We start from the raw sequence: 14,681 nt of genomic DNA, 5'->3' as shown, positions 1-14,681 counted from the left end.
GCGACAGCACCAAATAACCACTTCAAAACAATTCACAGATCACAATAGATTTGCACTGGCCCGGCGGAGTTCCGTGCCTAGAGATATTGGCCCCAAAGACTGGCGCCCCTTTCGGTATTTCTTTTTGTATTAATCAATCATCAAAGTACAAGAGAGCGGTTAGGGTTTCACTCTCAGACTCTGCGTCCAGATGCTCTGAGAAGTGAGGCCCTCACCACTAATTTAAAGGTTACAAGGGATGCCCAAAAGCAGAGCCCCAAAAGCTTTTAAAATCAAAAGTATCAGTTCTCTCTCTCTCTTAAAGAGTCTTTTCTTTTTTTTTAATAAAAAAAAAGCAAAAGCAAAATTCACGTTGCTCATCATTTTCCACAAAAAAAAAAATAAAAAAATCCGCCTCCGCGATTTCCGGAAATTAGGGTTTCTGGCAGAAATTAGGGTTTCTGCTGTCCTCCACGTCATCACTTTGTGACATTTTGCGTGCTTTGTTTTCCTTCTGCTCTTTAAACTGACTTTTGGGTGGTGTGAGTATTGGTGTGGGTGAGTCTGCTTGAGAGAGACTAAAATAACCAAAAAATGCAAGAAACTCTAAAAAATAGCAAGAAACGCTTGTGAAACCCTTAAAAACAGAGAAAATCGGCTTCGAAACGTTAAAAAACAGCAAAACACATATTTGAAACCCTAAAAGATAGCAAAAAACAGTGGCAAAACCCTAAAAAACGGCAAAAAAAACAGTTTGGAACCCTAGAAGACAGCAAAAAACAGTGACGAAACCCTAAAAAACAGCAAAAAACAGTGGCAAAACCTTAAAAAACAGCAGAAAAACAGTTTCGAAACCCTAAAAATAGCCAAAAAACAATGACGAAACCCTAAAAAGAGCAAAAAAGAGGTGACGAGAGAGAGAGAGAGAGAGAGAAGAAGAGAATTTTAGTGTGGTAGGAAACTATACACACACACACACACACACACACACACACACAGGTCTGACGGGTTGGCGTTTTTTGACCTTGACCCTAGATGCCCGATGGGGACATAGGTGTTTCACATTGTAGAGAATGGTGGTCATGGCTATCACATGTGATTAGCTTTTCAGGGTGAGGTGTCTCTTGATCAACGCCTAGATGCTCATTGGCAGCTTGTTCAAGTAGTGGGCTCCTTGGGGAGTCGCTCTTGTGTTGACCCTGTTTTCACAGTTGAGGAGGCACCGTTTTGGAGGTTGTCGATTTGACAAAGACCTGGGACGGCCCTTGGTTGTGGATTTGGCAAGGACCTGGGACGGCCCTTGGTTGTGTTGGACTGGGATCTTGGTGAGTGGCGGTGGCCTTCTTTGCAGACTGGTGGGGCCCTTGTTATTTTTTTAGGTACACTGTATCCCTTGGGAGGAGGATCATCTCGAGGTAACGACGCCCTCATCACTGTCCACGTCAAAGGTATGGCGAGATCAGTGCATCTCTCGAGACTTTCAATGACCGTTTGGTCATGCATTTGGAGTATTAGGGTCAGCCGCCGGATATGCTATTTCATGTGGATGATTGCGCATGCAGGATTACTTCTTGGTACTTGGGCTGCAACTACTGGTCAAGATTGACTTGCTAGCGATGTACTTTACAGCATGACTCCATGAACTTTATTTGGGTTTGTCCGTATGCTTTGCCTGTGTTGAAAGCGGTTTGATGTAAAAAAAAGGCTCCTTTGGGGCTTAAAAGATCTTCTATTTCTAAAACTAGCCCTTAACCTTGTAGCTTAGAGCAATTTCTTAAGAGCTATGGGCTTCAGATTGCCTTTGGTCCTCCCGGTTTGCTTAGTGATAGTATCTTTACACGCCTCTACTGTAACCCATCCTTTTTGTGTTTTACCAATGGGCCGAACATCTTGGTGGGTTTCTTCATAGGAATCTTTCTATTGAGGAGAAAGAAATTAGATCTCCAAGCTTTTTGTTTTCCTAAATGAGATAAATTTGCGATGGCTGCATGCTATGGCCTGTTAGTTCCTAGATTGGAATTCTGTTGGCTCTTTTTTCAGAGGATAGTCATGTTAGGATGTGAAAGTTTATGTCTATTTCACTTCTTGCTATCCAAGTGCAAAAGATTTGCTTATGTTTGCAGGATTTTTTGTGAATATTTAAAAGATCCAAAGGGTCTGTGGTCTCTTCTTTTGATTTACCTCACATGGCAGTGCTCAATGTGGTGCTATGTAGGTTGTGCAGCTATACTCATGCTTGGACAAGATTAGCTACGTGGAGTGGGCACCTGATTCAGAGTATATACTATGTGGTCTTTACAAGCGTGCTATGGTGCAGGCCTGGTCTGTCTCACAGCAGGAATGGACTTGTAAAATTGATGAGGGACTAGCAGGGATATCTCATGCTCGGTGGAGCCCTGATAGCCGCCATATTATCACAACTTCAGAATTTCAACTCAGACTCACAGTATGGTCTCTTGTTAACACAGCATGTGTGCATGTGCTATGGCCAAAGCATGGTTCCAAAGGAGTCTCTTTCACCAAGGATGGAAAGTTTGCCGCTTTTGCAACTCGAAAAGATTGCAAAGATTATGTTAATCTTCTAGCTTGCCATTCATGGGAGATAATAAGCACATTTCCTGTGGATACCATCGAGCTTCTAGATCTTGAATGGTCTCCCAATGACAGCGCCATTGCTGTTTGGGATTGCCCTCTTGAGTACAAGGTATACTATTCTGATTTGTAAAAAGTCAATTTCAAGCAAATGTCTGAACAAGACAGTTGTACAACTATCATTGCTAGATGTCTTATGTAACAAGCATTGTAAAATCAGGAGCTAAACTGCATCAAGGTGGCCTGCAGTCCGGTTCCTATTTGCTAGTCCAAGTTTCCCTGTTTGTGCACGCTTATCAAACTTGCAGCATCATTTCTTTTGTCATTGCAAATGCTTTTCTCTTTGTCATTTGGCCTTGAAAGGGTCGAAAATTGATGATATGAGCTCCCAGTTGGATGAATATAAACATAATTAAAAACTCTTTGATTATTGAGAGGGTTAATTATGCAAATAGTCAGAGAGGATATCCAGGCGTCTGATTTGTTTGTTTGCTTGTTTCCTTTTATTTGTTTGCAATGATTTGTGGGATTTTATCACGACCGTTTCAATTTTAAACAATAATGGGTCAAAGGTCCTCTTTAAGGATCGTTTCCTTGGAAGAATGTGGATGCCCTTTCTAGGTATTCCCGCACAGAGGGTCAAGGGGGTCGTTGTTTGCTTCAGCAGTGCTGAGAGAAGTTCTGTCGGACTGCTTATTAAATGATAGTTTTTGTACAAAATGTGTCAATCTTAAGCAGATGCACTATTAAAGCTACACTGCCATTGACGGATTATGCCCAATTCTAACGGTGGATGTATCAGACTATAAGCCACTTGAAAATGTAACAATCACTTGAATTCCCCTACATTGCTCTGGATACGGCAAAAACTGACATTGCTGCATGGATGCTGGATTCCTTCTTGACTGCACGCCTATCACCTTGAATTCATTTGAAAAGTTTTGGCTCACTGAGACCTGTTCAAGCTAGTCCTTTTGACCATGCTAGTGTATGGATCTGCTTGTAATTATTTTCTGGTGGGATGTAATACATTAAAGTTAGTACTTCCACTTTATCGATTAAGAAGCTGCTTGGAACAGTGTTTCTCACCAATGCATTGGTGTAGGTGCTGATATATTCACCAGATGGGCGTTGTCTGTTTAAATTTCAAGCATATGAGAGTGGCCTTGGTGTGAAGACAGTCGCATGGTCTCCATGTGGTCAATTTCTTGGTGTGGGTAGCTATGACCAGGTTGGACGTGTTTTGAACCATCTCACTTGGAAATCTGTAGCTGAGTTTGCGCATCCAAGTGTGGTGCGCCATCCTGTTACAGCAGTGGTGTTCAAGGTACGAGGGACTGTCTTGTTCTGGAATGAAGGAGGTATGAAAGGAAAAGGATAGTAAAAAATACTTGTTCATGCAGGAGATAGAAGAACCTGCAGAGCTTGACATGTCATCGCTTTCTATAGATGAGGATGCTGTACAGAAGTCTTCACAAAATGGCACTGGTAAAGTCCATCGATTTTTCATTCACGGACTTTTTTTGGGTCTCTCAATTTAGTTGGTGGCTGTCATGTTTTCTTGTTGGGAATGCAGATAATTCCAGCGCTACTGGCAGTACAAGGGTACGGTATGCAGTAGCAGAATTTCCCATTCCATTGCCTTTCCAAAAGGCCCCTGTAGACAAACCGAATCCCAAGCAAGGTGTAGGTAAGCTTCTGCCAAATAACAGACTCATTGTGAAAAAGCGTGTAGATGAAATTGCTAGCATCTAATGCTAGCCATCAGACTTGGTACCATTTGAGTTTTGCATGCGTATGCTCCTTTCTCCTTCACAAAAAGATTGAGGATTGAAAAAAACACTTTGAGCACATGCAATGTGGTAAGTTTTCTCATGCTGACAGTCTCTCTCTTGAGTTGTGAGTGTGTTCTTTTATAACGTCTTTGTTACCTTAATATGGTAGTGTTGTGTGTGAGCACACTAAGAAGTGCCTTTTTTCCCTCAAGAGGAGGTTTTTTTTCCGGACTTGTATATTTGCAGTCTTGTTTATGCCCCTACTCCAGGATAACTCTATGATCTTTTCACAAAGGCTTTGGGCTCTTCACAAAGCTTTGGTCTCACTTTAGTTTTTGGATCGCGCTTCATAGGGTCTAGCACTTTGTTTTACACGAGTATGAGCTCACATTCACCGCATCACCATCAGGAGGACTTTGTTGTTATCATATGGTAGTGATTTGTGAAATTTGAACACACTTGGGACCGTCAGCATACTTTTTCCTCTCATGAGGAAGAATTTTCCCTGGCTTGCATTTACGTCCCTGTCCCTAGAGCTTCTCTTATGTACGTACTTGCACACTAAAATACTTCGTGTGTTGTATGCCTTGAGCTCTCCTTCTCCAAGCATTGTTTGCGCGTTTCGACAACCCTAATTTGAACAGTCTGGTCTTTGTCCTACCCATTAGCATGAGTAGGCTCAAAATATTCTTTATTCTTTTGAGATACGTCTCAAATGGCTTAGCATTTCTTACTTTGTGTGGTAGCAAATACCTTGGTCTTGGTACTGATATTATAACTAGACTTTGCTAACTTGGTCTACCTACTTGAGTAAGGCCTACTTATTGTGCCATATCATTCAGTAGCAGTTTTATATTGACTACTTTGGATAGTTTTGATTATGATATACTATCGCTTATGTTTATAGACCATCAGTCAATTGGAATAGACAAGAAGATATCAGCTTTGATTGCTTAATGTGCCCTCCTGCTGTGTGGGCTTCTGCACACACGCTTCTCATTCTTTGTTTCCCAAACCCTTCATGTGTCTTGAGAGAAAGGAGGCAAGCCTAGGCTTGTTTACTCTAGATATATGTGTAGTGAGGTTTTGAATGATTACGTACAAAAGATTGGATAATAAGGATGTCGAATGCTCTGATACGACTAAGAAATTTTCTTGGCCGATCTCACTCTAGCTCTCATACTTGCTCAAGGCATACATATACATAACCTCTGCTTGAGAGAAACTTGCTGTCTACTTCAGAAGCTAGCCCCTTGCATGAGGCCATCCCTCTGCTTGAAGCAAGGCCTTTGCTTCTGTTAAAATTCATCAAATGATTGACTGACACACGGTGAGAGTTGTGGAAACTAGCTAAACGTCGGACTGAATGGAGTGTATGCGACCTTAGGACAGACCTGGTGCGCAAGAGAGTAGGAAACGAGCTGAGAGAGAGAGGGAGAAATGAAATAAAATGTTATATTAACGTCTTCAAAAGGCCAAAATGACCTATGAGACCAATCTGTTACAAAATAGTGAATCTGATACCATGTCTGGGTACAAAATAACTAGAACAAAAATACTACTACTACTACTAGAATCCATCCTCATCTGCACTTTGGATGTCGAGAGAGTGTGGCTCAAATCCTCTGTTGTAGTCTCCGTCGATGTTGTGTAGCCCCTCTCCTCAATTGTGGCCGTCTAGATCTCCGTAGCTCCAGTGCTCGGTCAATCAGAGTGCCGGTAGTTGTCGAATGAGTGTGGGCTGAGCTCTGCAATGTGGTTGCTCCTCTAGCTGTCCCATATCTAGTGAAAAGAAATTTGTAATCTCTCTCTGGGACTCTCTCGCTCTAGCTCTCCCCAGTAAAGTGCCTCTATCTCTGTGTATCTCAAGTAGATATAGCCCAAGACATCTCTGATCCGCATAAGTCATGACCCTAGAGAAAGGACCGAAACCCTCTCTACATAAGCAGTGGAAACGGCCCCGAATCTCATAGTACACTATGCAATGACATATATAATGTAGCTTTGTCTCTGGCTCTAGCTAGCATAAGCGGCATATCCTGCTGTCTGCTCGTATCTCTGTGAATCTACCAGTTTCAATCTCCAGTTGATGTGAGGATGTACGTATTTGACCAATGGCACATCGCAAACCATGAGACGTATATGTGTCCATGTAGCTGGGTCGAATTACCAACCCATCTCTTGTGAGGTGGAGAAGATGCTCTCTATAGAAAGCCATCTTCGTGCCCAACTCTTGTGGCAGCTCTATCCATGTCCTCCTGGATCAGGTCTTGACAAATGAGTCTAGTAATCTCCACCCGTGTAAGAGACATCAAGGGTGTCTGAAGGGAGTACTGGAAAGGGGGCAGCCTGTCCATGGTGAAGCCATGCATCTAAAACCATGATGTCATCTGTGCATACCAGCATAAGTGTCCCTTTGAAGAGCTAACTATTTGGAAGACTCAAGGGCAAGTCTAGCATATTTGTCTCTAGTAGTATCCCACAAGCTGTGCACCAAGGAGACTGATTTGGTAAGCGCCTCAATCTCCATAGGAGGGGCAGCTAGCTCTGCTCGAATGATAGCGTGGGGTACGGAGGCCTTGGTTTTGATCAGTTGAGAGATCATAGATACCAAGGGCCTCTCCATATGTCTCCAACCATCCTGGCCTATAGAAGGTCCCCATATCTGCACCCCATACAACATAGCTGAGGCTACTAAAAGTATCAAAGAGCCATAACTTTGTCCGAGGTTCTTAGAACTGAACCTGCGAACACATCCTCTTTAAGCCTCCCAAGGCTGCATAAGCTCTAGTCAATCTAGTCTTTGCTGCTCTCCCCAAAGAAAACCTCGGCCTAGTGAAGACAACCCCAAGGTAAGTGTATGCATCTGTATACTCTACAATCTCTTGACCATCTGTGAAAGTCAATGTTGATCTCTTGATCCACTATGGTGTGGTTTTACACACCATAACCTTGGTTTTACCAAGGTTTACAGACAATCCACCATCCTCCGCAAAATTGTGCAATGCATCCAATTGTCGCTGCATACCCTCTGGTGAGTCAGAGATCAACACAATATCATCAACATATAACAACAATGGGATCCACGTCCTTGCCAGCTGGGCACCTCTATCACCCTCTCTGTCAATGTAATCAGACACCTCATTCAACATACATACCAAATAGAGTAGGAGACAATGGGCAACCCTGTTTCACCCCAATGGTGGAGTGAACTAAATCAGATTTTCCCTCCGTGGTGCGTACATGTCCCATCATTGATTTGTATAGAGCCATAATCCCCCAAATCAACACTATGGGCACCCCCATCTCTTGCAGTCTGCGCATCAATCGAGCTCTTGGTACCATGTCAAATGCTTTGCAAAAATTCACAAAGCTACAATAAATCCGTCTCCCATGTGACCTTCCCTCCTCAATGATGGCTCTGAGTGTCAGAATATGATCAAGAGTGGAGAACAACCCCTCCTAAAACCGGCCTGGCCCTTTGCCCGTACACCCTCACCCTCACCCTCACCCTCACCCTCTGTCCAATCACTCAACTGCTGCTCAAGAATGGATGCATACAACGGTGCCAATGTGTGCCCAACCATAATAGTGCGGTAATTCCCAGGCTCTGTAGGATCACTTGCCTTGAAGATAGGCACAATAGTAGACAACCTCCAAGTCTCAGGTAACCTCTCACACATGGCACGATTGAACATAACTGCAAGAACCTCTAGCAACATATCTCTAGCATGTATAAAAAGCTCTGCTACTAGACCATCATGATCATATGCCCTGCTGGTCCTCATCTTGGCAATGGCTCTCTTTACCATCTTAGTGGTAAAGAAGGTGGTGGTAGGTGGGCATGCTTTGTAGGATCTGGAAGGGGGTTCTTGTCCAGGAACTGTATATAACGATGTCGCATATTGGCCCCACACATCAGGAGAAGTAATAACTGGGGGTGGGAAGTGGTCATGAAAGAATCGCCATGCCTCTCGTGAGTCTCTACTCAAGAACAACTGATACAAGTCTCGCTCCATCCGGGCCAAGTAAGCTCGTTTCTTCCGTCGCACAAGACGCCGGGAAGCAATCTGAGACTCTTTGTAAGCGATGACTCCTAAAAGAAGCTCTTTCTGGAGCTGGGCTTTCATCTCTCTGCACTCCTCATCATACCAACTATTTTGGGGCATGCTCCCAGAATGTCGCCTGTGATGCTGCACATGCAATGTCTCAGTCAGTGAAGTGGTTCACTCCTCCATCGAGAGGCCAGGACCACCTGTGCATAGACGACTATAGATCTCCTTTGTATAAACCGAGTCAGTCTCTGATGTAAATGTATAACGGGTATGTGACCTGCCTCCTGATGTCTGGGCTGTACTGTATTGAAATGAAACAGACAATGTCAAAAGAGCATGATCCTCTGCTATGTCCGTTGGTCTGGGTCCCACTATGAAATCCTGAATACAAGGAATAAAGCTCGGATGTGCCATAACATAGTCCACTGTACTGGCCCCGTGTCTGTGTGGAAAGCATGTGAAACCGGTTGCTCCAAAAAATCGCCGTAAGCTATTAAGTATGGCTAACCCATGTGTGGTCGTCATCTCCGTGAGGTATCTCCCATACTCCATCTGCTCTCTGTCATGTGAGCATCTGTCAAGCCCCAAGTCACCCACGTCCAGCTCTCTAAGCATCTCATCTGAAGTGTCGTAGCAGACTGTGTCTGAGTTGCCCGTTCGGGCATTGAAGTCCCCTAGGAGGATGATATCACCATCCCTAGAAAACTCCCATATATCATCATCTAGTATATAGAAAGGCGACTGTTCTCTAGGTGCAGCATATACTGACGTACTGGGGGGAAGTAACATATAGCAATGTATAGAATTCGGCTTGTGTCAGCTCTCAGCCTCACCCACATGTATCTAGCATGATCATCGCTGCGTACAATATGTAGTAGTGGCTGTAGCTTCTTGCTAAATAGCACTGCTGCTCCTCTTAAACCTCTACTCCCATGCTCAGATCTCGCGACTGTCCTGTGGGCTGTCTCCCATATGTATCCCCCCACATGTGGCATAAGCTGTCCAGGGGCCTGATGAGTCTCTGAGAAGAAAACAATGTCCTTGTCTCTGAAACTATCCTCAAAGGCACCAACGTCCAACCTCATAGATCCATTACAATTCCAAGTAGCCATCTTCAGTGTGGTCCCATAGGTCTCACACCGTCATGTAGAATGCCGCTCTACAATCACCACCCAACCATCTCTGTAAAAGACTGTCTTTCCCTTCTCCCTTGCCGCCGTAATCTGTTGCATTACCTCTCTAATATGCGCAAGCTGTGAGAGAGTGAGATCATCATTGAGGAAAATACCTGTCTTCTTGAGAGTAGGCCTCTTTTTCAAGAATTTCTTCTTCTCTTCCTCGATTACGCGTGCAAAACAGATAGAAGCCATAAACTGCCTTAGCAGACACTGACTGTGAGTACCTACGTACTAGGAACACACATCTAGCACAGGCACCAATCGATAGTCACATCACAGGACATCATAGGACATCACTCGACATCATAGGACATCACATGACATTCAACATTCATTCGGATCTTAGACCATGATTTATCGGCAACGTAGCTAGCAATCGCATCTAGGTCCAGTCAGGACCTCATAGATGTTTGATTGAGTAACCCCTATTGCAATCATGTCTATTCGAGATCATTTAGACCAAACTGCTGCAGTCATTTCATCTATCAATTCCTGCACTTCAAAAAAAGTCAAGAACAAATCAGTTTCATATTCCAGAATTCCATTTTATAAAGTCATATAGCCACATATTGTCAGCTCTTAGTATCCTTGAAGCTCAAAGAGACATCAGTGACTCTGGTATTCTAAAAATCAAGGCATCTGTTGACAAAGGAGGGGAGTAACTCTCCTCTTGTGCATCCCACTGCACCAGATCTGCGGCCAAGCTGAATTCTGGGTTCCATTTGGAGTAGACTATGCTAAACCAAAAGCTTCGAGGTAAAGTTTCACAATCTAAGGAGTATCTGCTAGGTCCTCCTCCTCCATCCACTTCGCATCCAATGCAGGATAGTTCTTGAATTTTACCAAGAACCGGCCTTCTTACTTTACTCGTATTCTTTGTGTCCTTATGTGCCACCACTTTGGGTTGCTCATCGGGCTCCCCATCTTCAGGCACATCACCTTTGAAAGGTTTCAAGAGACTCACATGAAATGCATTGTGAATCCTTCGATTGTCAGGCAGTTTCAGACGGAAGGAGACATCATTGATCTTTTCGGAGATCCGGAAAGGTCCGTAGTATCGCATACTAAGCTTTGGAAAAAGCCTCTCCTTTCCCTTCTTCTTTCTCAGACGTGCCTTCTCAAAACGTAAGAGCACCCAATCATCCTCCTTCAATTTCAAGTCGCGACGATGGCAATCCGCTGCCTTTTTCTGTCGTTCTTGAGATTTCTGCAAAGCCTTGCGGACTTTGGCAAAAGCTGTGTCTAAGTAGCGTGTATACTCATCAGCTTCAAAAATCTTATCTTTCGTGCTTAGGAAGGGTGGAACCTTTGTAACACCTTCAACAATCTCAAATGGCGCCTTCCACGTCGAAGAGTGTATCGTGTTATTATATGCAAATTTCACCAAAGGTAGATACTTTTCCCATTGAGTCTTATGATCCGAGATATAAGACTTCAATATATCTAAAAACATTGAATTGGCAATCTCAGATTGCCCATCAGTCTGCAGGTGGAAAGATGACGAGAACTGCAACGTCGTGCCAATGTTCTTCCAAATTGCCTTCCAAAACAAACTCGTAAATATGGGGTGCCTGTCGGAGACAATCGTCTCAGGCATGCCATGTAATCTGACCACAAACAGTCTCGCTAAGTGATCCGTTTAACTATTTTCTTTATTGGAATGAAATGAGCCTGCTTGCTAAATCTGTCAATAATAGTCCAGATACCATCGTGACCACTCTGTGTTCTCGGGAGATCAAAAATGAAATCCATTGCAATACTTTCCCAGGGGCGGGTGGGTATGGGCAAAGGCTGTAACAATCCCTGTGCTTTATGCGTGTCAAACTTGACCTTTTGGCATACCAAGCACCTGCGCACAAACTCGTCCACATCCTTCCTAAGTCTCGACCAAAAGAAGTATCTCTCTACCCCTTTCATGGTGGTGGCAATGCCGCGCTGACTCGTAAAAGGCGGACAGTGGCATTCAGTCATAACCTTTTCCCTCAACGGCTGTGTAACGCACAACATGGTTTTCCTCATCAAGTAGCCATCACTAATGGAATATCCCGCTACTATCTCCCCATCCCGTATCCGTGTGAAAACGTTTGCAAAATCCGGATCTGTGGCATACTGGTCGACCATATCCTCGAAGCTCCTATGATATATCGCGGAAATAGCGAGAGCCAACGGCTTTCGAGACAAAGCATTTGCTACCACATTCTTCTGTCCCTGAACATGGACAATCTGAAAGTGAAACTGTGACAATATGTTCGCCCATTGCATCTGCTTTTCCGATAGCTGCTTCTATGACAAGAAGTAGCGTAAACTCTGATGGTCTGTAAAGACGGTAAAATCCGCTCCGAGTAGGTAATGCCGCTACTGAGTGAGAGCTGAGAGCATGGATAACCGCCAAAAGCTCTTTCTCATAAATCTGTGCTGCCATTTCCGGCCTTGAGAACAATTGGCTCTCGTAAGCAATGACATGGCGTTCTTGCATTAAGACCGCACCCAGACTACGACCACAAGCATCACAATATACTTCAAATGACTTTTGCAAGTCCGGCAAAGTCAAAACTGGTCTCGTAGTCAATTTCTCTTTCAAAGTCTGAAAGGCAGTCACCTCTGTGGGTCCCCACGAGAAAGGGACTCTTTTTTGTGTCAAGATATGCAAAGGGAAAGCAACCTCTAAAACTTTCGAATGAACCGCCTGTAGTACAAACACAATCCCAAGAAGCTTCTAACTTCATGGACATTCTTCAAATCAGGCCAACCACGGATGGTCTCTATCTTGGCCGGATCCATTTGCACTCTTGTTGCTGACACAATGTGTTTGAAAAAGTGTATCTTTGGTATGAAAAATTCACTTTTCTTTGCATTAATCACTAACTTGTGATCTCGTAATGCCTGAAAGACCTGAAGTAGATGATCTCTATGTTTTGCCTCATTCTTGGAGAAAACAATGATATCGTCAAAGAAAGTGCGAACAAATAGCTTGTACTCTCGAAAAATCTTGTCCATCATTCGGTTAAATGTCGCAGGAGGATTGGTTAACCCAAAAGGCATCTCCAAAAAACTCAAATAACCCAAAAGTAGTCCGAAAGGCTATCTTGTAGACATCTCCTGACGCGATTCTGATCTGATGATATCCACTCTTCAAATCAATCTTGCTAAAACACGAGGATCCTTGTAATTTGTCAAGTATATCATCGATCCTAGGAATCGGAAATCTGTTCTTGATGGTGATTTTGTTGAGAGCTCTATAATCGATGCACATTTTCCAAGATCCGTCTTCCTTTAAAACCAACAACACTGGAGAGCAATACGGTGAAGTACTAGGCTGGACAAGACCCTTTTCCAAGAGGTCTTTCACTTGGTTCATAATCTCTTCGTTCTTCTGTGCTCGGCTCACACGGTAAGGTGGCCAGTTTGGTGGTGTGCTTCCAGGTATTTGATCAATGGTATGATCTTCAGGACGAGCGGGTAGCTCGCCTGGCAGGCGCTTTGAGAAGCAATCGGCATGAGAGTGGAGAAAATCTTGGCATTCTTTATCAAGTTCAGACATATTTGTCCTATCCTCATCACTCAACTCTTTCAAAAAGATCGAGTAAATAAACAGACTGGATTTCATTAATTTAGAAATGGCCGAAGCCGATACAATAGGGACAGACTCGCCCTTAAGTTTTATATCGAGTACAATGGTTCTGCCCTTCTCTGTAGTCAATGTCGCTTTCCTCGCCCGATAGTCGACCACGGCGTTGTTCTTGTGGTACCAAGGAATTCCCAAGAGAACATCACAACCTTCCAAAGGCATTATATGTAAAAGTCCTCATGCCCGAAATACCCCTGACAATGCAACCGAAGTTTGCCAATGACAGGTGTAATGGCTACATTCCTGTCGGGTGCCGGTAGAACTGCCTCTGCAAGTGGTCCCATCCGATCGGGAGTGATCTCGAGCCGCGCCACTAATTCCGGTGAAATGAAGTTGGCCTTGGCTCCTCCATCAAAGAAGACCAAGGCTTCTTGGTTTTTCACTTTGCCCCAAGCTCCGCAAAGTTCTATACTCTCGTCCATCGTGCTAGGATCGGTACCTACGCAATTTGGAACGTGTCCTGTTTTCATCTTGCCTTTTCTTCCACGTTCCTCAGTTGCTCTCGAACTCTCAGGCCTTTTGTCGTCCTTGTCATTCTGTTCTTTCTGTGCCTTTTTAGGGCACTTCGCGGAGATATGTCCAGTTTTCCCGCATTCAAAGCACTTCCCCTCCCTAATGAAGCGAGCCCGTTCCTCAGGAGTAAGCTTGTTCTTTTCTGAGTTGCTCTTTCTCTTTCGACACTAGCCCGGCAGAGTTCCGTGCCTAGAGATATTGGCCCCAAAGACTGGCGCCCCTTTCGGTATTTCTTTTTGTATTAATCTGAGTTCAAAGTACAAGAGTGCGGGCAAGCGCTCACACTTAGACTCTGCATCCAGATGCTCTGAGTTGTGAGAGGCCAGCCCGTTTATTTAATTAAAGGTTACATGGGATGCCAAAAGCAGAGCCCCCAAAAGCTGAAAATCAAAAGCTTTCTAAAAATAAAGAAGAAGATTTTTCTCTCTCTCTCTCTCTCTCTCTCTCTCTCTCTCTTAATTAAATAAAGCAAAGAGGCTTTCTCTCTCTCCAATTGCGTAGGTATACCTGCCATGTGTCAGTCCTGCCACGTCAGCAATTAGGGGTTAGGGTTTTCTGCAGTTAGGGTTAGGGTTTCTTGCAATTAGGGTTAGGGTTTTTTGCAATTAGGGTGAGGGTTTTCTGCAATTAGGGTTTCCTGTAGATGGTGTGTGTGTATAACGGACATCCACGTCATCACTTTGTGACAATCCCTTTGAATCTACCAGTCTCAATCTCAAGCTAGTGGGAAGATGTTCGTATCTGACCAATGGCACACCGTAACCCATGAGATAGCCGTGTATCAATTTAGCTGGGTTGAATCACAAATCCATCCTCTGTGAGTTGGAGAAGATGCTCTTTATAGAAAGCCATCTTGGTACCCAGCACACCTCTCGGTTCTATCCATGTCCTCCTAGTGTCCAACTCGGTCAGGTCTTGGCGAATGAGTCTAGTAATCTCCGCTCGTGTAAGAGACAAGGAT

General features: G+C 44.0%; 1 protein-coding gene across 2 annotated transcripts in view; it reads left to right on the top strand.

Annotated features, from left to right (window-relative positions):
• The window catches only part of LOC147458820 (Transducin/WD40 repeat-like superfamily protein), a 44,412-nt gene that overhangs the window by 9,977 nt on the left and 19,754 nt on the right, over positions 1–14,681 (top strand). For both annotated transcript variants that reach the window (XM_086510252.1, XM_086510253.1), the window contains exons 3-6: positions 2,195–2,683; positions 3,677–3,898; positions 3,975–4,059; positions 4,148–4,261. In XM_086510252.1, the coding sequence (XP_086366378.1) occupies positions 2,195–2,683; positions 3,677–3,898; positions 3,975–4,059; positions 4,148–4,261 (910 nt within the window). The remainder of the gene's footprint in view (positions 1–2,194; positions 2,684–3,676; positions 3,899–3,974; positions 4,060–4,147; positions 4,262–14,681) is intronic.

The sequence above is a fragment of the Adiantum capillus-veneris genome, chromosome 4, assembly GCF_014529385.1.
Source record: "Adiantum capillus-veneris isolate H3 chromosome 4, ASM1452938v2, whole genome shotgun sequence".
In the NCBI taxonomy this organism is placed as follows: Eukaryota; Viridiplantae; Streptophyta; class Polypodiopsida; order Polypodiales; family Pteridaceae; genus Adiantum; species Adiantum capillus-veneris.
The sequence above is the reverse complement of the archived record's forward strand: the minus strand, read 5'-3'. Positions and strand labels throughout refer to the sequence as shown.